The sequence below is a fragment of the Myxocyprinus asiaticus genome, chromosome 12, assembly GCF_019703515.2.
Source record: "Myxocyprinus asiaticus isolate MX2 ecotype Aquarium Trade chromosome 12, UBuf_Myxa_2, whole genome shotgun sequence".
In the NCBI taxonomy this organism is placed as follows: Eukaryota; Metazoa; Chordata; class Actinopteri; order Cypriniformes; family Catostomidae; genus Myxocyprinus; species Myxocyprinus asiaticus.
The window spans coordinates 28,593,850-28,619,759 of record NC_059355.1 but is presented as its reverse complement, the minus strand read 5'-3'; the positions used below and the strand labels follow the sequence as shown (position 1 = coordinate 28,619,759).

Sequence of the window (25,910 nt, the reverse complement as noted above, 5' to 3'; positions counted from 1 at the left end):
GTTGCCATGACAATGTAATGTCAACGAACCCTCAAACCCTAAAATGACTGTAAAAATTACAATTTAAACAACTTTACAACTCAAATAATACATGAGTTTTAACAGAACAATTTATGTAAGTGCTTTTATAAAATTACAAGCTTGAGATTTCTGCCTTTAAACCCTCCAAAAATTGGCTGGAATAACTTTTATTGGCCACATTCACTTCCATTGTAAGTGCCTCGTGTAACCTTAATTTTTTGCTTTTTTTTTTTAAAGAAAAGGAGAGATGAGTCGAAATTAATGTTTGTGGTAATCAACATTATGCCACAAATGCTGTCGATTGAGCTTAGCTTGTATTGAACCCGGAATATTCCTTTTAGCAACTTTAATAGCTCAAAAACATACTCAACATAAAGTAATGAAATATTCGGTTTATACTTCATGACTTAAATGGATAGTTCACCCAAGAATGAAAATATTTCATCATTAACTGACCCTTATGTTGTTATAAAACTAGTTTTTAATCTATGATTTTCTTTAATTCTTGAAACACTAAATTAGATGTTTGACAACATGTTAGCCTCAGTCACCATTCACTTTCACTGTATAGAATAAAATCAGTTAAAATGAATGGTGACTGTGGCTAACATTCTGCCTAACTTCTCCGTTTGTGTTCCACGGAAAGAAGAAAAAAGTCATACAGGTCTGAAACAACATGAAGGTGAGTAAATGATGACAGAAAATCATTTTTGGGTGGACTATCCCTTTAAATAAATGTTATGAGAATTTATTAAAATCAAGATTTAAACAATTGTTACACTTCTGTATAGGGTCTCAAAGACTCAAAAACATGGGTAAATACAATTAATTTCAACATGCAGGGGTTAAGCTTCAATAACATCTATTTACTGAGTTTTAATAAGGAAAATATATATATAAAAAAATGTGAAGGGTGAATAGCAGGTTAATTTTGAAATTACACACAGCACAGAAACCTAAGCATGGGACCATTAAAGTTGCATTCAGTATTTTATTTATTTATTTGTCATTTCATCTTGTACTTACACTGACACCTAGGGGCATGGAGCGTAGCATTATTCAAACTCATAGTTATACGTTACTGATGCCATTGTAGAAATTCATAATTCACAGCCATGTCCACACGCATTTAATGTATCAAGTGTCCAAAAACAGGGCAGTTATTAAGTTTAAACAAATATTATTCAGTTGGCCATGTGATTCCAACATGGCAGCCCCCATGAGGTGACCCTCTACATGTAGAATAAAACAGTTTTAATAAGGTTACTGATGTGACTGGACTGGATGAGTGGTCATGATTTTGTAGGCTACATATGTTTCAAAAATATGATGATTTCTTTAGAAGTAAAAATGTTTAATGTAAAAAATAAAATAAAATACTGAGTGCACCTTTAAATGTCTCAAGGCGTAAGGAAGCAAAGTTAGTTTTAACAGAACATGACTGTTAAATCCAAATCCAGCTGCTGTGGAGAATCCATGACGGTGTTTGGATGGCGCGCGCCTCCTACTTTTCACTCCTATTGTGATGCTCCGGTTCACACACACTTTACTCAACAGCCAAAGAAACTAATGCAGTCCTCTTTGCCAGCGTTTGAGTTTTGAAAACTATGCCTTGATGCAGCTCACTAACGTTGCTGGAGCTCGGAAAGTGGGAAAAGTGAGAAGGTAAAATTGAGAAGTAATCGGTGAAGTTTTTCGGCGCTCCCGTGCCGGAGCGCATTGAGCCATAATGGCGAGCCGTGCGCGGGTAGGATCCGTGATTTTACCTCGATTCTCCTTCACGGCATGGAACACACATTCCCGTACGTACTGGAATAACTTAAAGATTTCAAGGTGGATTCTGCTTGCCCTGTTGGTGTTTGTTTGCGGTGGATTTTGTGGTGCAGACAGTGAGTTTTCTATCCTGGAAGAGGCTCAAGTTTTAGCTGTGCAGATGAAGAAGCTCTCTACCCAGGAGCTCGGCGTTCTCACCATGCAGGTAACAAATCACACCTTTCTAAAACTTAAGCTTGGTATCTTTTATGCAGTTCCGCAAATAGTAATGTTTCGGGGTTTTTCCTTAGATGATGCCTTGATGTGGTTTGTCTTGCATCATTGATCTTGTGTAACTTTGGAAGTGTGAAATAAAGTGCAAGTTGTATTGGAGTAGGCATAGTTGAAAGTTGCAGCAAGTTCTGTAGGCTACTAATAAATTATGCCATCGTACATGATTGTTATTTTAATTCATAATAAAAAATATATTAAGGCCGAACCTTACTGGGACTTTTAAAAACCCGTTGACAATGACATTCCTCACAATTATAAGTTATTGATGCTTCCACTACAGCATCCATGCATTCATTTAAAGTCTTTATATGATCATTGAATACAGAGACCTAGATACAGGATTTGAGAGATTCCTCTTTGATTACTTCCTCTTTAGTTTTTTTCTTCTTCAGGAAATACCCACAGCCTATTAAATCTCCATTTGTCAAATAGGCAATGTGTTCACTTAATTTATTGTTGTTGTTCTTAGGTAAGAGGTTAGAATAATCCTCTAAAGGCCTATTTGAAAAATATAAGTGTAAAGCTGCAGATGGCACATTTTCTTTACACAATGACATGCAGGTTTTTACAAGGCATTTGTTTTTGGGTTGCTGTACGAGCATATATTCTTTATTATATAGGCTACATAGCTGACAACGTTTTATTCTAGAAAATGGCATTTCAAAGAAGTATATACAACGATGTGGCGCCGCCATGCTGATTATTTCAACACCGCAGGAGTCACGGAACTAATTTCACACCAGATGGAAAATACGTTACCAAGGCAGTATTACTATGATGTATGAATACATAAACATTTAAATCAAATATATATTTTCACATTGCTGTAATGAGAATATCATAATGACCATCTTTTCGCATTGCGGTAATAAGAATTAAGGGGGGAAATGTGTCTAATTGTCCAAAAATAATGTCACAATGTAAACAAATCTTAATGGCCCTAAAATAGGCTAATTTATCATCTGTTTCTGTATATTTTGGAGTTAAATAGGACCGTTTTCTCGGCAGGTTTCGTGAGAATCACCCCAATGCATTTAAGAGTGTGTTTTGGCAACAAATGGCTAATTTTGTCGTGGCGCTGTGATGTGTTGGTGGAAAAGCGCGCGCTTCTGAGGGAGCGCGCACTGAGGTGGTCAGTAGGGGGCCAGATCCATATGGCCTTTCATCTATGCCACACAGTAATGCTTTCCTTGCTCCTCCATTTTTGTTTTTTCACACTCAGTTGTTAATAATATGTCTGCTTCTCTTTATCACACACTCGCACACTTCTTTCCCTGTCTTCCTGCTGCCTTTGGACTTGTAATCGGTTGTAAATCAAATGAATGAGTTACTCATACAGGCACATTTACAAATTGGCAACCTCCATCGAATATCTGTTGTTGAGATAAATTTTTCCTTAACTTTGACTTGAGATGTGTATTTAGCAAGAGTCATTTCCAGAATCTGACTATCTGCTTCCAGTTTAAATATTGCTGTGCCCATAAAAATATATATCCGGCCTAATGTTGCGACAAACCGTTTTACATCTGCATCCTAGCTTTGATTCAAGGCATTAGATGTTTGTATAAGGCCCACCCCAGTGTTTGTTAAAGGTGTTGAGTCATTGTTAATGTGATGGCTTGAGGCTCAATCGGAATTTATGATTGAGGTTTAGTTTGTGTTTGATAAAACAGAATGACACTGTTGTGGTTGCTTAAGAAACTAAAGCCTATTATTTTCCCCCAACATTTCACTTTCTTGCATTTATGGATCACTACAATTAAAGACAACAATTCAATAAAAATGTTTTTAAAATCATTTTTATAATGTTAATCCAATAATTCTTAGATAATTGTAGGTAGGTATGGGTATCAATACTGATTTCCCAATTCTGATTTACAAGCTCTAGACTAGATTCGATTCCTGTTATGATATTTGATTCGATTCTAATTCATCCAATTCATTTGGAGATGTTTCAGTTATTATGTACCAATTTTCTCTCTGCTAATGTTGTAAATTATACAATTTACAGCAGGTGCTGTAAATTATACAGGAAATCTTCTAATTTGTACATAAAAAATTAACGACTGCACCCAAAACTGTGCAGTTCAGTTGCTATTTATAAAACAGATATAATCAACACTACCAAATTTAAAGCAAACTTTAAAAGTAAAAAAAAGCAATCTTGGGATTTTAAGAATCGATTAGATTCGAAAGATTGCGATTAATCAAAAAATCTATATTTTTACCCAGCCTTAATTAAAGGCTAGGGTTGGGCGATATGTCTTAAATTATATTTCGATATTTTTCAGCCTATTGACGATATTCGATATATATCTTGATAATTATGCATTTGCTCTAAAATGGCTCAAAAGTGTGTTTTTTTTTCTATTTTATTTTATTTATTTTATCAGAGGAACCATCATTTAATCTAAACAGCCATTGTAGCCAAGTAGATTAGATATTTTGAAGACATTATATAAAAATTGAATAATTAATTTTTCATTAAATAAACACAAGGGAGAATGAAATTCAATCATTTTCATTGATTTGCACTTTATATTTATATTTCATACACAATAGTAGCTTAATTTACATCGTCAGCAAAATTATCTCGATTATATCTATAATATTCAATATATTGCCCATCCCTATTGAAGGCCAATAGAATAATTCTTATTTTAGATGTTTTTTTTTTAGTTCTGTATTGATAGTTAACAATCAATCTCTGGCAATTCCTCACTGAACATAGTTTATTTAAGCTGGGTTGCTTACATAAATACTCAAAAACACCTGTTAAAAATCATCAGCACTGAGTGTCATAAATAACATTTTGGCTTGGGTATATTTGCTTTAATATTTTAGATATTGCTCTTTAGGCTTCTCTGAGCTTCCTCTGTTTCTCCATCAAGCTCTTGGCCGTGGTTTAAATTGGGGCTATTTCAGCTGAGGCCTCCTAATTGAATAATGATAGTCATTCTAAATTAACCTGTGTAAAAAGTAATTGAGACTGGTAGTGTATTGATAATTAAAATCTAGTTGGTGCTCGAAAGCTTTTATTTTCTATCTGTTCTATTTGCAAAATACTCCCATGTAATTAACTTAATCAAAACCAAATCCTTATATGCTGTATGTCATTTATGATATGAATGTGATGGAAAAATTGTGCTGTGGTCATAGAAAATCCTCAAGCTTTTTATGTGCATTTGAAATATAAGCCTGGGGACTAATATGTTTACTTTAATCCGTGTCTTTGCACATAATACAGTGAAATTTAGGTTTTTGTTATTGTTCCTCCACAAAGGAACGAGATTTAGTAAGCATTCATTGTGCTGGGTTCATCAATGGAAATTCGTTCAGGTTTGAAGGACTTTTCAAAGTCTCTGAGTGGGATGATCTCTGATGAAATGGCCCATTGAGACAGAGCCATTGCAAATGACCCATCCAGTTTACGACAGTCCATCCATCAACTAAAGGCCATTGGGGTCCCTTCAAAGAAGTCCAGTCTGATGGGCCACCCCCTTCTCACGCTGTACTAGTCACACATCTACAGATTACTAGGCAATTTCTTGTAAGCCAGTTGAGTTACTGTAGGTTGTTTCTGATGAAGGGAGTGGTTTTTCAGCCATGATTAATTTGCTTCCGATTATTTTTGTGTTGACTGTCCACTTTGTGATATTTTGAACTACTCCATGCTTAAATGCACACACCTCTCTGTGAACAGCCACTGATCTTGCTCAGAGGAACCATGACCTGCCATTAAATTTCCAGGATTGTGTATAATTGGTTTTCTTTGAAATTGGTTGAAGATTATTTTGATGACTCAAGCTTGGCCCTTACAAAAAAGTCCTGTGGCGGTACCATGGTATAACGATGGTAATACCATGGTGCTGAATGAATAGCTTATTCATATACCATACTATTTACATAATACTCCAAGGTGCTTCAAAGAATACCATGGAATTATCGTGGCACACCTCTGGAAAAACCATGACATTACGAAGGTAACGTTTTGCAAAAAACATAGTAATACTATTGTACTTTTTGGTTTGTCAATGAAAGGTTTTCCTTATTGTTTACCTTTAATGAAATTACTGTTGACATTTTTCATCAATTTATCATAAGCATAATGGTACAGCAAGCCATGGTAATTGCCGGAGATGAAATGTTATTGCTGACAGTGAAATCAGCCACTTCAATGAACTTGTAATCACCGTTACGGCTTTGAAAATAACCCTTTTGCATTGATACAGGTTTGCATGTAGTATCCTTTGTATTAGCACTTTGGAAAGCCTCTATAGTATTATATAATGAACAAAGTGTGAATGACGAGAAGTGTCACAAGGGAAAAATTGCTGATTCAAGGATGCAGATGTAACATAAAACAGTGATATACGTTTGGCATGAAATGACAGATGATCTTGCGGGATTCAAAATGGGCTATTCACTCAGATTGAGTTTTTGCATCCATCAGTACTATTTTTCTGTTGTTTTCTATGTAATCATGTGCCAGATGGATGATGTAAGATATCAAGTTATAAAAGAACTTTGACTTTTAAAAACACGTCTCGAAACATCTGCAATCTGTTCTGTTATTTGTGCTGGATTTTGCTTTTTTTTTAGCCAAGAATTCCTTTGGGCTGAACAACCCTTAAGACTGTTTCATAGTTGTTGAATGTGTATCATGGTATAAACTTACAAAATATTGTGGTGCTTGTGAGTTTTGCCACTTGAACTCTCTGCGAACTTTCTTACACCCACACACAAAAAAAAAATTCATAATCTATCATAAGAGTCTTAAAGTTGCTAAAAATAATTGTTCTACTAACAACATTTACCTCACGAGGGAATCCTTTCCCACTTTTCTGTCCACCTGTTTGATAGTGACTACCACAATATAAGAGTCATCACTGCTATATGTTTCATACCATTGTCCCTGTCCTTTTGTCCCCTCAATGATTTTAAGGATCCTGTTGAAACCCCTCCCTGTTGGGATACCAGACTTGAGTTAACAATCTAAAGAGAGTGTTTCTCGCTGACCCATCTACAGCTAAACATTTGTATGCTTTGATTTGGCTTTCGGTGAGGAAAAGGCCATCCCGGCAGTTCTCTCACTGTGTATCACCATAGCAAAGTAAACCTCAGCAAAGCCATTGTGCCGGATTTTTAATTCACGTGAAACTTCACCAAGAGGGCTTCTCATTGCACTGCTACGATGCGCCTATTATTGAGCGACCTAGTTAGAAAATCTGCTGTGTAGAAGCTTTTGAGAGGAGGTCTTTCATTCACAATCTCCAAGAGGCAGTCCCCCCACCCTTTCACTTGAAGAAGAGCCTGCCTTCTGTAGTACCTTTTATTAACCAGGAGCTGTAATTAACCGACCTTATTTAATCAGTTTCGGCTCTTTCTCTCTCACACACGTAGCAAAGAATAGAAGCTTCATGGGAACTGGCCTTTGTGCCACACTCAAAAGGTCCTTTCAGTAAGTTCCTACAGGGTCGACCTGGGATGGGACATTGGGCCTTATCACAGAGTCTTCAATAGGGAGGTATTTAAACACCCTGCTTTATCCCAAGGGGGATGGGAGACTAGGGCCCCACAGCACTCATAGAAGTGTGTGTTTTGGTGTTTGTTGGAAGACTATGCGGGATGGCTTGGTGTTTATTCTCTCTTCAACCTTTCTATTTTTTTGGGACTGTGATCTCCCTCCCCCCTCTCCTTGGACACAGCAGGCCTCACATTCAGAGTGAGAGGTGAGAAGGGCCCTTACTGCATTTAGACCAGACTGTTTTTCCATTTCACTTTTTCTGTTTCTTTTCTTTTCAAACTGACAGCTCCCTCTCTCCATAGTCCAGACCATCCTGATAACCCTCCTGTGCTTTTGTTTGTAACTGTGCAAAAAGAGTAACAGAAATTGATAGGATTGAAGAGTCAAGGATCAGGTTTTTTGGACACATAGGACTTGAAATGCAATAGTTGAGCAATTTAAAGGAATAGGTGACCAAAAAATGAAAATGGGTCAAAACGCGTTGTGCCAGGCTTGACTTCATTGACATGAATCATCATCGGTTCTTGCATTTTTTATCATCAATTGTCATTTACGGCAGACCTTGTATAACATGTCAGAAAAATATAGGTTTGGAATAACATAAGGGTAAGTGAATGATTTTCATTTTTAGGTGAAACATTTATTTTTAATATGTAGCCTTATTTCATATAAATTTTTCTTGGGTGAATGTTTTTCTGCAGTGTCAGTTGGGCTTCAATTAAAAATCACTTTGTTGTGGGGCTATCTATGATTCTTCACTTTAGTGTTGAGTAGCATGCAGTTTGTTTTGTTCTATCACAGCTTTTATCTAAATGGTGTTGATATAATCTTGGAGTAGCTTTCTCTGTTCCTGGTCGTTATTGATTGTTTAGAGAGAAAGTACATTTTAAATGGACAATTTCTTTGAGTTTCTTGAGATGCATGTGTTTTGTATAAAGGGGCTAGTTTTACTGGGCATTGAAGTATCTAGAGGCAGGAATGCTTCTGTGTGGGAGGAGCAAATGGAGGTCTAAACAGGCCTGAAATGTCGAGTTATAGTGTGAGAACACTGTGTAGCCAGACCCATTTACATTGAATCATTGAATGAATAGGCTAACTCCAGTTCATTAATCCTGAGCCCTCTGAAAGGCTTTCTAAGATGCAGTCATTGGGCCATCCGCTTTACTGCACTTTTTTCAAAGCCATTCACAAAAATTGAAGTGAAATTTGTTTGAAATTTGCTCTGAGTGGACCTTTTACTTTACATGCAAATAGACCAGGCCTCATTTTATTAGTTTCAGGGACTGTTTTCCATGGAAGCACACAACTTTAATGTATACTTGGAAAATTGTTGCATATGGGAAAAATCTTGCAGCTCTTTCTCTGTCATAGAGGAGCTTAGATAGAAGATGGATAAGAGAGGGAGGATGGGAGAAGCCACTGCGCTTGGTCAGTGGGGTCACCCCCTGATTTAGAGGTTAAAGAGGATCTATAAATGCAGAGCTCTGTGGTTTGTATCCCATCCAAGCCCATTTATCTGATAACCTTTGAGATAAGAATGTAGGTGGGAATTCCTTTTTTTTTGTAATTTTTTTTGGTACTTGGGGCACATTTCCTTTAGGGCTGCAACTAACGATTATTTTGATAATCAACTAATCTAACGATTATTCGACTATTCGGGTGATTATTGCAAAGATTAATCATTAGCTCTTAACCGACTATTCAGCTTGTACCTTGATTTAAAAGGTTGTAATAAACATGCTTACTAATAATAAAGAGGACAAAATTATCTTTTAAAAATACCTCTAAATGAAATTAATTGAATTTTAAAGGAATTTTTTTTATTAAGTTGAATTTGGTAAAAAAAATCCACTGCAAAAAATCATATTGTAATCAAGTGTTTTGTCTTGTTTTCCATATAAAAATACACATTTACCTGATAAACAACATATTATGTATTTAAACTTGCTTTCAGAGAATGTATCTTGAATATAAGTGAATTTTGTATATAAGTGTATTTTTTCACTTGTTTACTCTTCTGCCCATGCATATCTTATATGTTGCTTCAGGTAAATGTATCTTGTTTTAAGGATTTTTAGATATTTTAAAATATTTAAATATTTAATATATTCAACATTCTCAGACAACACATTTTTCTTATGCAGTTTAGCTCCTTAAGTAAATGTACTTTATTTTAAAGGAGTTTTAGATATTCATATTGGAAAACAAGCCAAAACAACAACTTTAATTCCATCTTTAACTCTCAAAAAACAACTCTCTTCTTAATAGAGCTGCATATCGCCAATTTTCTTCACGATAAGATACACACTGCAACACGTATTATGATTCACTTCGTGGCGAGTCATTATGTAATAATCTAACTGGAGCAAGCGTGCGCAAGGGACGAGCGTGCCCGCGCCAGAGTGTACATCAGGCGGGTGCAGTTTCAATCTCTCCCCCTCAGATCGGGTCACTTCACGCGACTCATAGAAGTGGCGCTGACTGCACAGAGATATGCCAGTTTCGGAGTTTGTACTTATTTACATGACCTGCTTCCCTATTATTTGAACTTTTAATAAAGGATGCATTAAAGATATAACGGCGGGTGTTTCCTTTAAAGACACTCTGACATGCAAGTTTTGCTTCAGTGGAATGGCAGCTCTGGCTCCGCTTATTCCACAACGGGTGTGCTTCTGTATTTAGTTATTTTGTGTTTTTGTATAATTTCCTCATACTTTGCGATCTACATCACCTGAAGCTGTTTGGAATGCACCTGGATTGGAAGCTGTGTTTTCTCTCCTCAGTCAGGCGCAAACTGCAGTGCTCCTCTCACGCGCCATCGTTAATTTCATATCTGATCTCATGTTATGTTAAATTAGGTCAAACGACTATTCGACAATTTATTATTGTCGATAACGTCGACTAATCATTTCAGCCCTAATTTCCTTTAGCTCATGAGAGGTATAAAAATGGGCTGGGTCTGTGTCTTAGATCTCTGTGCTCGACAGTTCTTTTAAGTGTACTTTTGCAACAAATAAAACATCACTGTAATTCAATCATTATTGCATTAATCTATTTTATGCTGAACTGAACTGAACATTACATTTATATACCGCTTTTCTGACACTACACTCAAAGCGCTTTACACAGTGAACAGGGGACTCTCCTCAACCACCACCAGTGTGCAGCATCCACCTGGATGATGTGACGGCAGCCATAGTGCGCCAGAACGCTCACCACACGCCAGCTATTGGTGGAGAGGAGAGAATGGAGTGATAGGGCCAATTAATGGAATCTATTTTATGCTGCATAATGCTGTAATGTTCCCCTCTTTGGATAGGTAAAATATTTGGATTGAACTCAAATCGTGTAATCATTTCTAGGGCTGGGTATTGATACAGTTTTTTAGATAAGATTTTGATTACATTTTTTGGGATTCAATATAGATTCATCCAGGAGTATTTTAGTTAGAGTGTCCCTTTTGCTTGCATACAGTATGAAAGAAATTATTTTCCACCTAATGCTGTTAATTATACAGGGGACCTTCTAACTAGAGACATTACAAAAATACTAATTTGACTAATATTTTATTAGTTTCATAATTTTGGGTTTTCAAAAATGAACAAATCCATGTATTCAATGAATAACATTATATTTCATATAATTTTTTGTTACAAGTTTGTTTAATTGAATTGTTTGTACTATTTACAAGTATTTACATTAATTTTTGAACATGTGCTTAAAACGGTACTGTCTCTTTAAAGCTACACTATGTAACTTTTGGCGGTTAAAAAATAAAACTGCATGCGTCTTGTGGAAGGACGTTATTTTGTTTGTGCTTCGGCTCTGCTCCTCTGCGCGGATGAATGTGCTTCGAGGCACCGGTGTACACATGAATACAGGACATCTTATCAGAGCAAATGGACAAATAAATAATGAAAGAAAGGAAAAGACGGATATCTGAAAATGTCATCTGAGCAGATAAGTGTCATATCTTATGCTGTTGTTTTGACTTATTGGAAACATTGATGTTTTCAAATAAATTACATTACAAAAGTGAAGTGGTGAGAAAGTCGAAATGAGCCACCGGTGTGTGTGTGTGTGTGTGTGTGTGTGTCTATAGAGCTCCGGTTGAAGAGAACAAGACCTTGAACACAACATTCTGTATGTCTGTGACATCTTCGGTGAAAATTAAGTTGCTTTGAACCGGCTAGTGTCACCCCAGCTTTAATATACTGTTATGAAGAGGGATCACATGTCGCAGCGTTGCGTTGTGTCTGGTTAGGACACAGTGGCGGCGTCTGAATATCTATACTTCCCTACTATATAGTATGCCAAAAATGTCTCGGATACGTACGTAACCTCGGTTCCCTGAGATGAAGGGGACGAAACATTGCGTTTATTAATGCATATGGGGAGTGCCTTCTTACACAAGCTAGTTGAAACCTCTCTACAGTAACGTCAATATTCTTATATTGGCTATGGTGTTTAAACCCTGCCTGTTTTTTGGCTTGAAGCTGTCTGCTATAAAAACAGGTGCACAAACACCATTTCTTCAGAATTTCTGACTGAGAACAAGGAACCCATCGCTCGTGCCTCAAAAACCCTGAGTCTTGTAGTGTGGCTAGCGTTTGCAATGTCTCATTCCCTTCGTTTCAAGGAACCAAGGTTACGTATGTAACCAAGACATTCCCTTATGACTCGGTACACTTGACATTGCGTTTATTAATATGGGGAACAGAATCCCATCACGCTGCACTACATGACATAACCTCCCAGAAAGGAAGAATGACATCGCAGTCTCGTGGGACGATGACTGACATGAGTATGCCGCAGTGAGTGACCCTCGTGTTGGGCCAGGAGGGGAGCACTCAGAATGAATATATAAACTATTGACATATAGTATGAATTAACTCCTTCACGAACCCAGTCGGGAGTTTATTTATAATGTAAGTTCTTGTGACTTATGGGAAATTACAACAACCTGAATGCAGGCAGTTGTGTAAAAAGATGAGGAGTTCATCCTTAAAGGGAGGATCATAAGTATATATATTTGGTCAATGAAATAGCAAGCGCTCTAAAGAGAGAGGACCTGTGAAGAGAGAGACATTATGTCTAGGTTGTAAAACCTTGCAAATATGTTTTGAGAAGACCATCCTTCTGCAAAACTTATGTCTTGTAAGGACACACCATTTGTCCATGCCCATGTGGAGGCCATGCCTCTAGTTGAGTGTGCATTAACATCAATTGGGCAAGACTTACCCTGTGACTCATAAGCCAAGGCCATTGCATCGACAATCCAGAGAGAAAGTCATTGTTTGGAGATGGAAATTCCTTTCGTGCATCCTTCATAGCATACAAAGAACTGATCGGACAGTCTGAACTGGCGTGTATGCTCAACGTATGTGTGTAGTGCCCGCACAGGGCATAACAAATGCAATGATTGTTCCTCATCTGAATTAAATGGAGGAGGGAAGAATGCCTGAAGGTGGACCACCTGCGCTCTGAAAGGTGTGGTTAGGACCATAGGCACATAGCCTTTTCTGGTTTTAACAGTGGCTTTTGAAAGTCCGGGGCCAGACTCCAGACATGAATTGTCAATTGATAGTGCATGCAGGTCAACGACACACTTCACTGAGGCCAGAGCCAGCAGTAGTGCGGTCATAACAGAGAGCATGTGCAAATCAACAGAGTCCCAAGGCTGGAAGTGGGGCCCTGCGAGAGCTTTTATGACTAAAGTTAAGTCCCAAGTCGGGACTGTAGCCAGGCAAGGTGGGTTTAATCGTCTTGCTCCTTTAAGGAACTTTATAATTAAATCATCCTTGCCTATAGTGGCGCCAGCTTCATGTGCGTGATATGCAGATATAGTCGCCACATACACTTTGAGCGTTGACAGAGTGAGTCCTGCGTCTAATCTTTTTCTCCCCAATTTGGAATGCCCAATTCTCAATGCGCTCTAAGTCCTCGTGGTGGCGTAGTGACTCGCCTCAATCCGGGTGGTGGAGGACGAATCTCACGTCTGAGACAGTCAACCCACGCATCTTATCACATGGCTTGTTGAGCACGTTACTGCGGAGACATAGCGCGTATGGAGGCTTCACGCATTCTATCCACGCACAACTCACCACGCGCCCTACCGAGAGCGAACCACATCATGTGAAGTCGTACAATTTGGATATGAAAGTATGCATCCTTCAGATCTATTGATGCAAATTTTTTTTTTTATTGCATAACAATGTGAACAACAATATTCCTTTCCTGACAAACAGCAGTTGGGAGATGGGAATAGTGTTCTGTGTCTCCAATCGAGCCTTCTTCAGAGCAGACCCGGAGAGAACCACAGGCCCTGCTTTCCGCTTAAATGGTTGCGCCCGTCAGGAGCGCTTCTGGAGTGTGGGGGTGTTCCTCCCGTCGGCACAAGGCGTGCGCTGATATAGCTGCTTCCGTTTGGGCCATGGTTTGCGTGGCCTCACCGGTGGCTCGACGGCGGCAGGTGCCGGTGCTGAGGTATCAGGCATGTGGCTTTTAGCTGGGCGCTGGCTCGAAACTGAGCGAGGGCGAGCCGGCTGTGATATGCTCCGTTTGGGCATGAAGTGTCTCATAGTTTGTGACTGCTGCTGAGTTGCGATGTAACTCTCGGCAAACTTATTCACCGAGCCGCCAAGGAGGCCGGCTGGAGACACTGAAGCATCCAACAGAGAGGCTTTTCCCCTGTCACTCATGTCCGTGAGGGTCAGCAATATATGTTGATCCAGAATGACCAGGCTGCCCATGGACTTGCCGCTGGCCTGCGCCTTGACTTTCGTGGCATGCAGCACTAAGTCTGTAGCGGTGCGGAGCTCTTTGAAAGTCTTTGGATCGAAGCCTTGCTCATCCATTTAACTGAGGAGCTTCGCTTGAAATACCTGGCACACCGCCATTGAGTGGAGTGCTGATCCAGCTTGTCCTGCTGCAGAGTAAGCTTTTCCAGCCAGTGCGGACGTCTGTCGACATGGCTTGGAAGGATGTATGGAGCGTGAATTCCATGCCCTGTTACTCGCTGGGCAGAGATATGCCGCTACCGCCGCCTCCACAGGGGGTAGTTGGGCATAGCCATTCTCTTCCCTGTGATCCACATTCGAGAGGATGGTGTCACTGCGCTAGCGCACTGAAAAGGGTGCGTGCCAGGACTTAGTTTATGAACTTCGGGGAAGAATAGGGCAGATTTTTGGGATGCGGCCGCTTGATGGCGTCCAGACTGCAGGAACCCACTCATCAAGGCGAGACTGCTCAGGTTCCTTTAGGGGAGACCAATCAAGGTTGAGCTCTTCCACCACCCTTGTAAGGACGCAAAGCATCTCCCTGTCAGTGGCGTGTGCATGTTCCTTGTCCTCGCTGGGGGGAGGGGTGACAGCATCATCCTCTTACCACTCGCCTGATGCAGCGGGAGACATGATATCGTCATTATCATCCTCAGCGTCAGAACCGTCAAACGAGACGAGGCCGCACGCTCTTTCAGAGGGTCGGCGCTCGTCTTGCACATAGCGTATTGGGAAACATGCGCGTCGTGGAGATTGAGGGGCTCACGGGGTGTGTGCCAGCACAAGGTCCACCTCAAGTTCATCCTGCTCGACCTCACAGCACCGCCGTGCCGCCTCGTGTGAATCCTCGGGTATCACAGATACTCCTTGTGATGAGGAGGGCCGGGCCGTGTGTCCTCACGGCCAGCCCTGAATCAGGCTAATCAGCCGGGAGGGGGATAAAGATGAGCCGGAGGCACCAGTTCGAGAGAGAGAGACGCATGTGGCCATGTTGCATGTGTGTCTGCGTTTGTTTGGTTGTTTTATGTTGAGTTTTATCATTAAACTTTACGTTGACTGTTTAGCCAGTTCCCGCCGCCTCCTTGCCCATCCCTGACCCCATTACATTGGTGCCGAAATCCGGGAGGGAGGAGAGATGCGCTGTCGCGGAGTCCTCGCTGCTGCCGTCTGCCTGGGGATGGAGGGGGTCGCTGCTGGCCGCAGAGAGCCGGAGGAACCGCTGCCGTACGCCGAAGAAGGGGAGGAGCGGTTCCATCTGCAAGGGGGCGGAGGACTCACTGCCATCCGCCAGGGAAAGAGCGAGCTAGTGTCCGCCAGAGGGCGGAGGAGCGGTTGAGGTCCGGGCGACGGCGCGTCCGGGAACCGGCGGGCAGGTTTCTCTCTCTCTCTCTCTCTCTCTCTCTCCTGTCTCTCCCTGTCTCTGTCGCTCTGCCTTGCTCTTTCCCTCTCCCCTTTCCCTTCCATCGTCTCTCCCAGGGCTCCAGAAAGTTCACAGCCGGAAGGACGCCTGAGTCGGGCGATGGAGGAGTGTGACGAGGAGGAGGGCAAGGCCGGGCCATGAGGACACACGGTCGGCCCTGAATCGGGCTAATCAATCGGGAGGGGGATAAAGACAAGCCGGAGGCACCAGTTCGAGAGAGATAGAAATGCACGCGGCCGCATTGCATGTGTGTCTGCATTTGTTTGTTTGTTTTATGTTGAGTTTTATCATTAAATTTACGCTGACTGTTTAGCCAGTTCCCGCCGCCTCCTTGCCCATCCCTTACCCCGTTACACACCTTTATTCCTTATCAATGCTGTTTAGAATGTTGGGGCCATTTAATATGATTTTAAACTAGTTTAATCATCGACACATTATGGGTTTTCATAGAGGTTTTAAACAAATAATCATTGCCGAATCCGCGACCCAGCACGCGCTTCTCGCAGCACTGTTTATAATGATCTGCGCATCTGAGCACGTCTCTGCGCTGATCTGTCCACTGAGCCTTGAGCCCGCTGACTGATCCAGGTAGAGCTGTTTCCTTTTCATCTTTTGAACGTTTGCCGTTTGATATTTCTCATGTGCAACAAAAAAAGTTTTTTTCGGGCAAGTTTGTAGTTGCACCAGTGCGACCTCTGCAAAGTTTAATTGCACTGTTAGGAGAAATGACCATTTAGTCGCAATCTGGAGCTCTGCCCCTACTGATTTATGTTATATCTTACACTGTGAAATCAACATCTATCCAATTTTCTATTTCATGTGATGGCATGGATTCTCTCTGCTATTTTGTTTAGCCTGTCTAGCCTTACAAATCTAAGTTCTGTGGCATGGTACTGTTATGATATCAGATGGCAATACCATGGCATTTTAGTAGATAACATAGTATTGAATGGTTCATATAATGAACCATTTGTATTGTTTCGTATGTATAATATATATATATATATATATATATATATATATATATATATATATATATATATATTTAGAAATGTACAATATGTCCCACATGGTATGGTAATGTGATAGCATTTTTTTGTACTTTTTGTTACTGTAATTCTCCTCTCATTTACTCAGAGCTCTGTATTGAAGATTGGCACCCTCTCTCACCACCCAAGATGAAGCAGGAAATGACCTCAGATAATGCCTGAACTTTGACTCACTCTCCTTCGCAGTGTGTACTTTGAAAGATTAAAAGAACCTTGACTCTGAGGCCACTAACTGGCTGAAATAAAGAAGCCTTCCCACTTTGAATGTGTGATATGAAAAGGAGGAAAGCTGTTAGAGCAACAAGCAGCAGCTGTGTTTGGCTATGACTGTCTCGAGCTGGGCCGTTGCTTGCCAAAGACAGTTATTTTATCTTCCCAGACTGACTGGAAACGCAACACCTGCGTTAGCACAGCAGATGAACTTGGGTGTTAGGCACGAGAGTACATTTCCCCTCTCTGATATGTAAACATTAAAAAGGGAATCGAAAATAATTTTTATTGGCCATGATACAGCAGTTCCTGCCTCATGTTTGTGTGTGGACTGTTTAGAGGCATTTCCGAAGTAATTCATTTTTACTGATTCATGCTCCCTATAGACCCAAAAGAGATTCTTACATAAAGTGGCCTTGTCTTGTGATTGCTTTAACAGTGTGGACCAATTTACTGCCTGATTTACTAGGTGTTTTTGCCTCAGAGAGAGAAAGAGAGAAAAAAGTGGGCAAGTTTGTGGGAGAGAATATGGTTGTGCTCAGTCGAAGCATGTGCACTTCTCAAATAGTACCCAGCAGCGGTCCTCTTGGCACTCATGATACTGCGTGTGTGTGTGTGTGAACTGTTCCAATGCCAGCGTGCCTTTTAAAGGAGTCTTGGGGACAGCGCTCTGGTGTCTGCTGAAAGAAGGACTGTGTGTAGTGAACAGCTTGCAGCAGAGCTCTGTGGGAATGCAGGTGGCTGAAGCAGGCCCTCGTTATAATGTGCAGTGCACTCTGTGTGTGTGCATGTCCACTCTATTTAAATGCTTGATGTGATATTTAATTCATAGTTGGACTGTTTACAGTGCAGTTACAATGCCAATCACAAGTATAGACACAATTGAATGAATTTGTGTTTTTATGATCTTAAAAATCTTTAGATCTAAAGACTAAGTGCTTCAAATTAATTTTGTAGGCAGAAATTGCATGGGAACTCCTTCAGTACTTCATATAAAAGCATCTCAGATGGATACTCAATGAAGTTGATTGAGATATTGCACAGAGTGTGCAGAGCTGTAATATAGGCAAGCTAAAATACAGATGAAGTCAGAAGTTTACATACACCTTAGCTAAATACATTTAAACATTAATACATTTTTCACAATTCCTGACATTTAATCGTAGAAAATATTCCCTGTCTTTGGTCAATTAGGATCACTACTTTATTTTAAGTAGAGAGAATGATTTATTTCAGCTTTTTATTTCTTTCATCACATTCCCAGTGGATCAGAAGTTTACATACACTTTGTTAGTATTTGGTAGCATGCCTTTAAATTGTCTAACTTGGGCCAAACGTTTGGGATAGCCTTCCACAAGATTCTCACAATAAGTTGCTGGAATTTTGGCCCATTCCTCCAGACAGAACTGGTGTAACTGAGTCAGGTTTGTAGGCCTCCTTGCTTGCACACGCTTTTTCAGTTCTGCCCACAAATTTTCTATCGGATTGAGGTCAGGGCTTTGTGATGGCCACTCCAATACCATGACTTTGTTGTCCTTAAGCCATTTTGCCACAATTTTGGAGGTATGCTTGGGGTCTTTGTCCATTTGGAAGACCCATTTGCGACCGAGCTTTAACTTCCTGGCTGATGTCTTGAGATGTTGCTTCAATATATCCACATAATTTTCCTTCCTCATGATGCCATCTATTTTGAGAAGTGCACCAGACCCTCAGTGAGCCACACCGCAGATGTCAACCAAAGCAGCTCCTCAAGCCAAGCACTCTTTCGGAAAGGAGCTGCTCTTGTTGACATCTGCGGTGCGGCTCAGTGATGCTCGGAATTCAACAGAATGACACACAAACGCGCCGTTGATGGCATTTATATAATCGTTGAATTGCTGGAATATAAGATCTGAATTGCGCATGTTAATTGCATTCAGCAGCAAGTTTATGGGCGCATTTGCGCCCTTGCCTGATCTGCATAATTCCTTTAGTGAATTGCCGCTAAACCAGCACGTGTAAATAACTGCCGCTTTTAGTGGTCACAATTCATTCCCTCCACAGTCTCACATAATGCCCTGCCCACTGATATATGCTCACGCCACGCACATTGATATTTACATATCGCGATATACACGATGTAGCAAAATTTCTATCGATTGACACTGGGGCTGTCAAATTAAAATTCAAATATTTTGTAAATTTAAGAAAAAAATGCACATTCGAATGCTAAAACTGTGCATTCGTATTTTAGATGTGTGCCAAGCATTGACAATGACTTCAGATTGAACGCATTCTTGCGCTAAAAAAGGCTAGAGACAGTGCAACAAATACAGTTTAACAAAGCAGGTGTCTCAAGATGCTTTTTAAAGTTATTTTTAATTAGAAACAGCATCTAAAAAACAGTGCCCCTGCACAAGACGCTGAATAAACAAAAACAAAGCGAAACTAAGACATTCGTCTAGCGCATTTACATGGATGGTTTTTACAAATGGATGGTTGCGAAAGTGTTCAGTGTGAACAGCCCCTTACAGTTGGTGGAGGTACTTGGCTGTTGTGTCTTGCTCTCTCATAAGCATTTCTCAGATTAAGCTATGAGTTTTTTAAACGCTTTGTCAGGAAAGGAGTTCAATTTGGAAATGTGTGTCTCGAGATTCTCGTGTTCTCTTTCATTCTGTTGTGTTCCATCTGTTTGAACAGCCCCTGGCCTAGGCTCATAGTCTGAGCTGCTTCACAACCGAGTTCAGCCGAATACCACTGCTATCTGGGAATACTGCTACCCTATATACACCCTACTGAATAAAAAACAATGTGGTATTTCGCTATTATTATGAAGCTTAAGTCTGGGGTAGTAGCACCATGTGAACTGCCTATTGAAGCATTTCCCCCCCTCATTTTACTTTTGTCTTAACATTTGAGAATATGGACAGACTAAAACATTTTATTTTATGCACATTAGTTGAAAATGCACGTTTTGTGAGGTTATTGAATTAAAACTTTGAAAGAAATTCAGTCATTTTCTTTAAATGAAATGTCTGCTTATTTGCAGACAATATATGATAGACATTGTATTGCTATTATTAGACAATACTGTTAAAAGTTACAGGGAAGTGTTGAGGAGAGATGGGGAGAATGAAACACGTGAGCACTCTACACATTATGAGCTCATACATGTCTGCTCAGTCATGGAAATGCTTGAATGAGACTGCTGCACACCTGTCTATTATTGTGGTAACACGATGGTGCATAACAGCAAAAGGAATCATCATTCATGCATCTCAGATGGCTATATATATATATATATATATATATATATATATATATATATATATATATATATATATATATATATATATATATACACACAAACATATACATACATACACACACACACACATAATAATCATACTAACTATAATACACTACTCTCTCCACACCCCACCCGAGAGCCCTCCAAAAACTCCAAATACCTGCCCCATTTCCGAATAAACTTATCCAAGCCACCCCGTCTTCCCGATGACACCTCCTCATAAGCTGCCACCCTCCCCACCTCCGTGCACCACTCCGGATATGGGGGCGCACCAGCTGACCTCCAACCCCTCAAAATAACCTGCCTGGCGATCATCACACATGTCAGAACCCAGTTCTCTATATGGCCATCCCCCACACTGATGACCGCCCCATCACCCAGAACACAAAGTTTAGGGCAAAACAAAACCTGAGTGCCCACCACGTCGCACACAAAATTCTGAACCTTCGATCAGAATTTCTGGATCTCGACACACCACCAAAAAACTTGAGCTATGTCTCCATCCTCCGATTGGCATCTCCAGCAGGTGAGTGTGTCTTTAAGACCAAGTCTATACAGTCTAGAGGGGGTCCAATAAAATCTGTGCAAAATTTTGAATTGTATAAGACGCACCCTTGCATCACTAGATGCAGACTTGACGTTTTTAAGAATCTTAGCCCACACTCCTTCCTCCAATGCCAAGTTGAAATCTTTCTCCCATACTCTCTTGAGAGAAGTTAAGGCTCCGTCCCCCATACTCTGAATTAACAGGGAGTAGTACACTGATGCCTCATGACCTTTTCCAAAAGTCGCAATCACCTCTCCCAAAGCATCTGCCTCCTTAGGAGATGTGTGCTACTCCCAAAAATAGTGCAAAGCAGGTGGCGCAGTTGTAAATACCTATAAAACTGAGGTCTGGGGATCCCAAAATGTTGGACCAAGTTTTCAAACGATCTCAACACACCACTTTCATATAGGTCACCGAGTGTAGCAACCCCCCTCACAGTCTTGGGTTCTGCCATATGCTCGAGGCAACATTTAAATAAGTGTCCAATTTAAACAATCTGGACACTTTAGTCCATACCGAGTGTAAATGCGAAATAACAGGGTGCAACTTAACTTTTCCGATTAGTTTGATAGAGATGCTTTGTAATGGTGAAATAGGGGCAAGAACTGCCTGTTCAATAACAAACCAGGGAGGGGCTCTCTCAGGTGGAAGTGACCAATGAGCCAAATGTCTGAGACTGAACGCATAGTAATAAAACAAAATCTTGGGTAGGCCTAGCCCTCCTTTGTCTATCGGCCTATGTAACTTATTAAAATGCAATCTGGGACGTTTACCATTCCAAATGAAGGACTTCGCTGTGCTATCAAATTCCTTGAAATAAGAGAGGGGGACATCTACAGATTGTAGCAGGTAGTTAAATTTTGGAATACAATTCATTTTAATAACATTAACCTTCCCAATCATCGATAAATGTAATGAAGCCCATCTGCTCACATCGCTCGAAAACCTTTTTATTAAAGGGTCAAAATTAACTCAACTAAATCAGACAAATTTGCTGGGAATAAAATCCCCAAATACTTAATGCCCTGTTTGGGCCATTGGAAGGTGCCTGGCTGAAAAGCCGTTACTGGGCAGTACGCTGTTAGAGCCAAAGCTTCGGATTTAGCCCAATTGACTTTGTGTCCTGAAAACTTGGAAAAGGAATTAATAATCCTGTGGAGGCAAGGCATAGATCTAGTAGGTTCAGAGACAAATAATAAAATATCATCCGCGTAAAGCAGAAGCTTATGCGCCACACCTCCCGCCTCCACCCCTGGAAAATCATCCTCCTTTCTTATCGTGGCTGCTAATGGTTCCAGGGCAAGACAGGACAATAATGGGGAAAAAGAGCAGCCCTGCCGAGTGCCCCTATCCAGAGTAAAATAATCGGAAATGAATCCATTTGTTTGTACCGCTGCTACAGGGTGTCTATAAAGTAATTTAATCCAGCCAATAAATGTACTCCCGAACCCATACATTTCCAAAATCTTAAAAAGATTATCCCATTCTACCATATCAAACGCCTTTTCGGCATCAAGTGAGATGGCAGCGATCGGAGATTGATCATTCGCTACTGACCACATGATATTGATGAGACCGAATAAATCCCACCTGATCTATATGTATAAGTGATGTCATAACTTTACTTAATCGATTAGCCAAAATTTTTGACAGTATTTTCACATCTAGTTGGATCAGGGAAATTGGACGGTAACTTTTACACTCGCTTGGATCTTTGTCCTTTTTAAGAATCAGACTGAAATGGGCTTGTGTCATGGTTGGAGGAAGCTTTTAGAAGTTTGATTGTTAATCATATTATAAAATATATATATTTCAAATACATCTTATTTACATTACAAAAGTTAATTCATCATGTTGAACCAACATAGAATTAGATTGATATTTTTTTAAAAACCTACAAATATACTGGTCTTCTCCTTGCAATCATCCAGAACAAATAACTGAAATAAACACCACTAAGACAATTAAAACATTAATGTGTTCTTTATTTTTAAAAGTTTATCAGTGAGCAACATGAGCAGTACTGGTATAGTATGGATATAATATCAGTGACAATAGGTTAAAGTATTTAAAAAAAAAAAAAAAAAAAAGTAAATTTCACAAAATTAACTTTTTTTTATTTTTATTCCACTGCCACCCTCCTGATTAATGCATCTCCAACATTAAGAACATATAATTTTCTCAAGAACATCCTTTGAATGTTTGATTCAGTACATATTTGACAGCATTTGTTACAACTTTGAGTGCCACAGAAAATAATTGACTTCTTTTGTGTTCTATTTTTGTTTGTTGTTTTCAGCATGAGGATGTACTTGGAGTTTGCTGCTGTTGAAATATAGTTAATTTGTTGTTACTTGATTTGTTTGTTCCAATGAATGAGTTTACTATATCACAACCGGAAAAAGGCCTTCAGCTCTGTTTGAATGAGGATTTGCCAAGTCTTTCATCTGATTTTCATCTGTGGTTCCTCGCAAAGAATTTGGTGGGTTTGTTTGTTTGCAATGTCTTCACTTCACAAACCATTATGGATGGTGCCAAAAGTATATTCCTGTATTTACCTGGATCTGAAAAAAAGCAACAAGGTTGTTTTTTTTTACCATTTGAATGAACCCTGGTAGAATTTCTAGTGGAAATGTCATCACTTAAAGAGCAGTTGCTGAGGAATGCAAGCATTGATCTGACAGCAAATATATCTTTGGTTACCGGGGGTGTTTACTGTCTTCAATGCAAGACTTTGTGGGCCATGTTTTGCTTTAGTGTGAGTTTTTGTGCACAAATGCATTTTTATGTAAGTGATGTGCGGAACAACTAATTTCACTGACATTTAAACAAAAATTTTGGAGTCAAGTAGTCTAAAAAGAAAGAAACCCTCATAGTGTGTTTATATGACCCATTTAAAATACTTCATCTATTCCAACAGCCAAATCTGACAATAAATTCCAACGAAAAGGGCCATTTATCTGCGATGTTCTTGCCTTGCATGTATTATGAGCATTGTACATTAGAACATGAGACAAATTCACTGAATCAATGTTGGTGAATACAAGCATATTTATTGAAAACAATTGTATGAAAAGTGCAGGACCAATAGAGCAACTCTAACAGCCTGTTCTGAACTGAATTCACCAACTAAAATTTACTTAACATATTAAAACAGTCCGGACATTGTTGAAAATAATTAACATGTAAGCCAAATCTACGAGGAAAAAAATGCGCTGAAAAGTTGTGCGTATTTAACGACGTGCATTAGCCTATGATCTAATGACAGCTGTTCGGTTAAGAACATTAAACGGTTACAGTTACGATGTATAAAATAAATAAAACTAAATAGCTAGGATAGAAAAAAAATAGGCTTGTGAGAAATGTACAATAAACCTACTGTTCTAAACATGACGTGCACACAGAATAAAAGATAATTTAACCCGTTATACAGTCTGCACCACGTTGAAAATAGCCTTCTTGATAAGCATGGGGGAAAAAAAGATAAAAATGGGCATACCTAGCCTAAAATAATAAAATAGTCTACTCGCGTAGAGCATGGGAATTTATTATTGATGAGCAAAATTAACATGTCAACATGGTCCGGTGAAAGATGGAACCTGACGCACCTCAGGCAATTATCCTGATTCCTGCTCTTGAAAAAAACCTTAAAAATAATTAGCAAGCATGTACAGATTTAAACAAAACTCAAATGTGAAATCATCCATAGCGACTTGCAAACCAAAGTTTCTGAAATCCGCTCCCCTCACCACCACCGAAGTGATAGCTGCTCATCTATCGAGTTGTATTGTACTTTTTAAATGAAATAAATATTAATATATACATATATATATATATATATATATATATATATATATATATATATATATATATATATATATATATATATATACACAGTGGTGTGAAAAAGTGTTTGCCCCCTTCCTGATTTCTTATTTTTTTGCATGTTTGTCACACTTAAATGTTTCAGATCATCAAACAAGTTTAAATATTAGTCAAAGATAACACAAGTAAACACAAAATGCAGTTGTTAAATGAAGGTTGTTATTATTAAGGGAAAACAAAATCCAAACCTACATGGCCCTGTGTGAAAAAGTGATTGCCCCCTAAACCTAATAACTGGTTGGGCCACCCTTAGCAGCAACAACTGCAATCAATCGTTTGCGATAACTTGCAACGAGTCTTTTACAGCGCTGTGGAGGAATTTTGGCCCACTCATCTTTGCAGAATTGTTGTAATTCAGCCACATTGGAGGGTTTTCGAGCATGAACTGCCTTTTTAAGGTCATGCCACAGCATCTCAATAGGATTCAGGTCAGGACTTTGACTAGGCCACTCCAAAGTCTTCATTTTGTTTTTCTTCAGCCATTCAGAGGTGGACTTGCTGGAGTGTTTTGGATCATTGTCCTGCTGCAGAAACCAAGTTCGCTTCAGCTTGAGGTCACGAACAGATGGCTGGACATTCTCCTTCAGGATTTTTTGGTAGACAGCGGAATTCATGGTTCCATTTATCACAGCAAGTCTTCCAGGTCCTGAAGCAGCAAAACAGCCCCAGACCATCACACTACCACCACCATATTTTACTGTTGGTATGATGTTCTTTTTCTGAAATGTGGTGTTACTTTTACACCAGATGTAATGGGACACACACTTTCCAAAAAGTTCAACTTTTGTCTCGTCAGTCCACAGAGTATTTTCCCAAAAGTCTTGGGGATCATCAAGATGTTTTCTTGCAAAAATGAGACGAGCCTTAATGTTCTTTTTGCTCAGCAGTGGTTTTCGTCTTGGAACTCTGCCATGCAGGCCATTTTTACCCAGTCTCTTTTTTTATGGTGAAGTCATGAACACTGACCTTAACTGAGGCAAGTGAGGCCTGCAGTTCTTTGGATATTATTGTGGGGTCTTTTGTGACCTCTTGGTTGAGTCGTCGCTGCGCTCTTGGGGTAATTTTGGTCGGCCGGCCACTCCTGGGAAGGTTCACCACTGTTCCATGTTTTCGCCATTTGTGGATAATGGCTCTCAC

At 39.7% G+C, this 25,910-nt stretch overlaps 1 protein-coding gene across 1 annotated transcript in view; it reads left to right on the top strand.

Annotated features, from left to right (window-relative positions):
- The first annotated feature begins 1,498 nt into the window (after positions 1–1,498).
- Positions 1,499–25,910, top strand: part of LOC127449391 (VWFA and cache domain-containing protein 1-like) — a 124,065-nt gene continuing 99,653 nt past the window's right edge. The window contains exon 1 of the mRNA XM_051712778.1: positions 1,499–1,999. Coding sequence (XP_051568738.1) covers positions 1,751–1,999 — 249 coding nt within the window. The 5' untranslated portion in view covers positions 1,499–1,750. The remainder of the gene's footprint in view (positions 2,000–25,910) is intronic.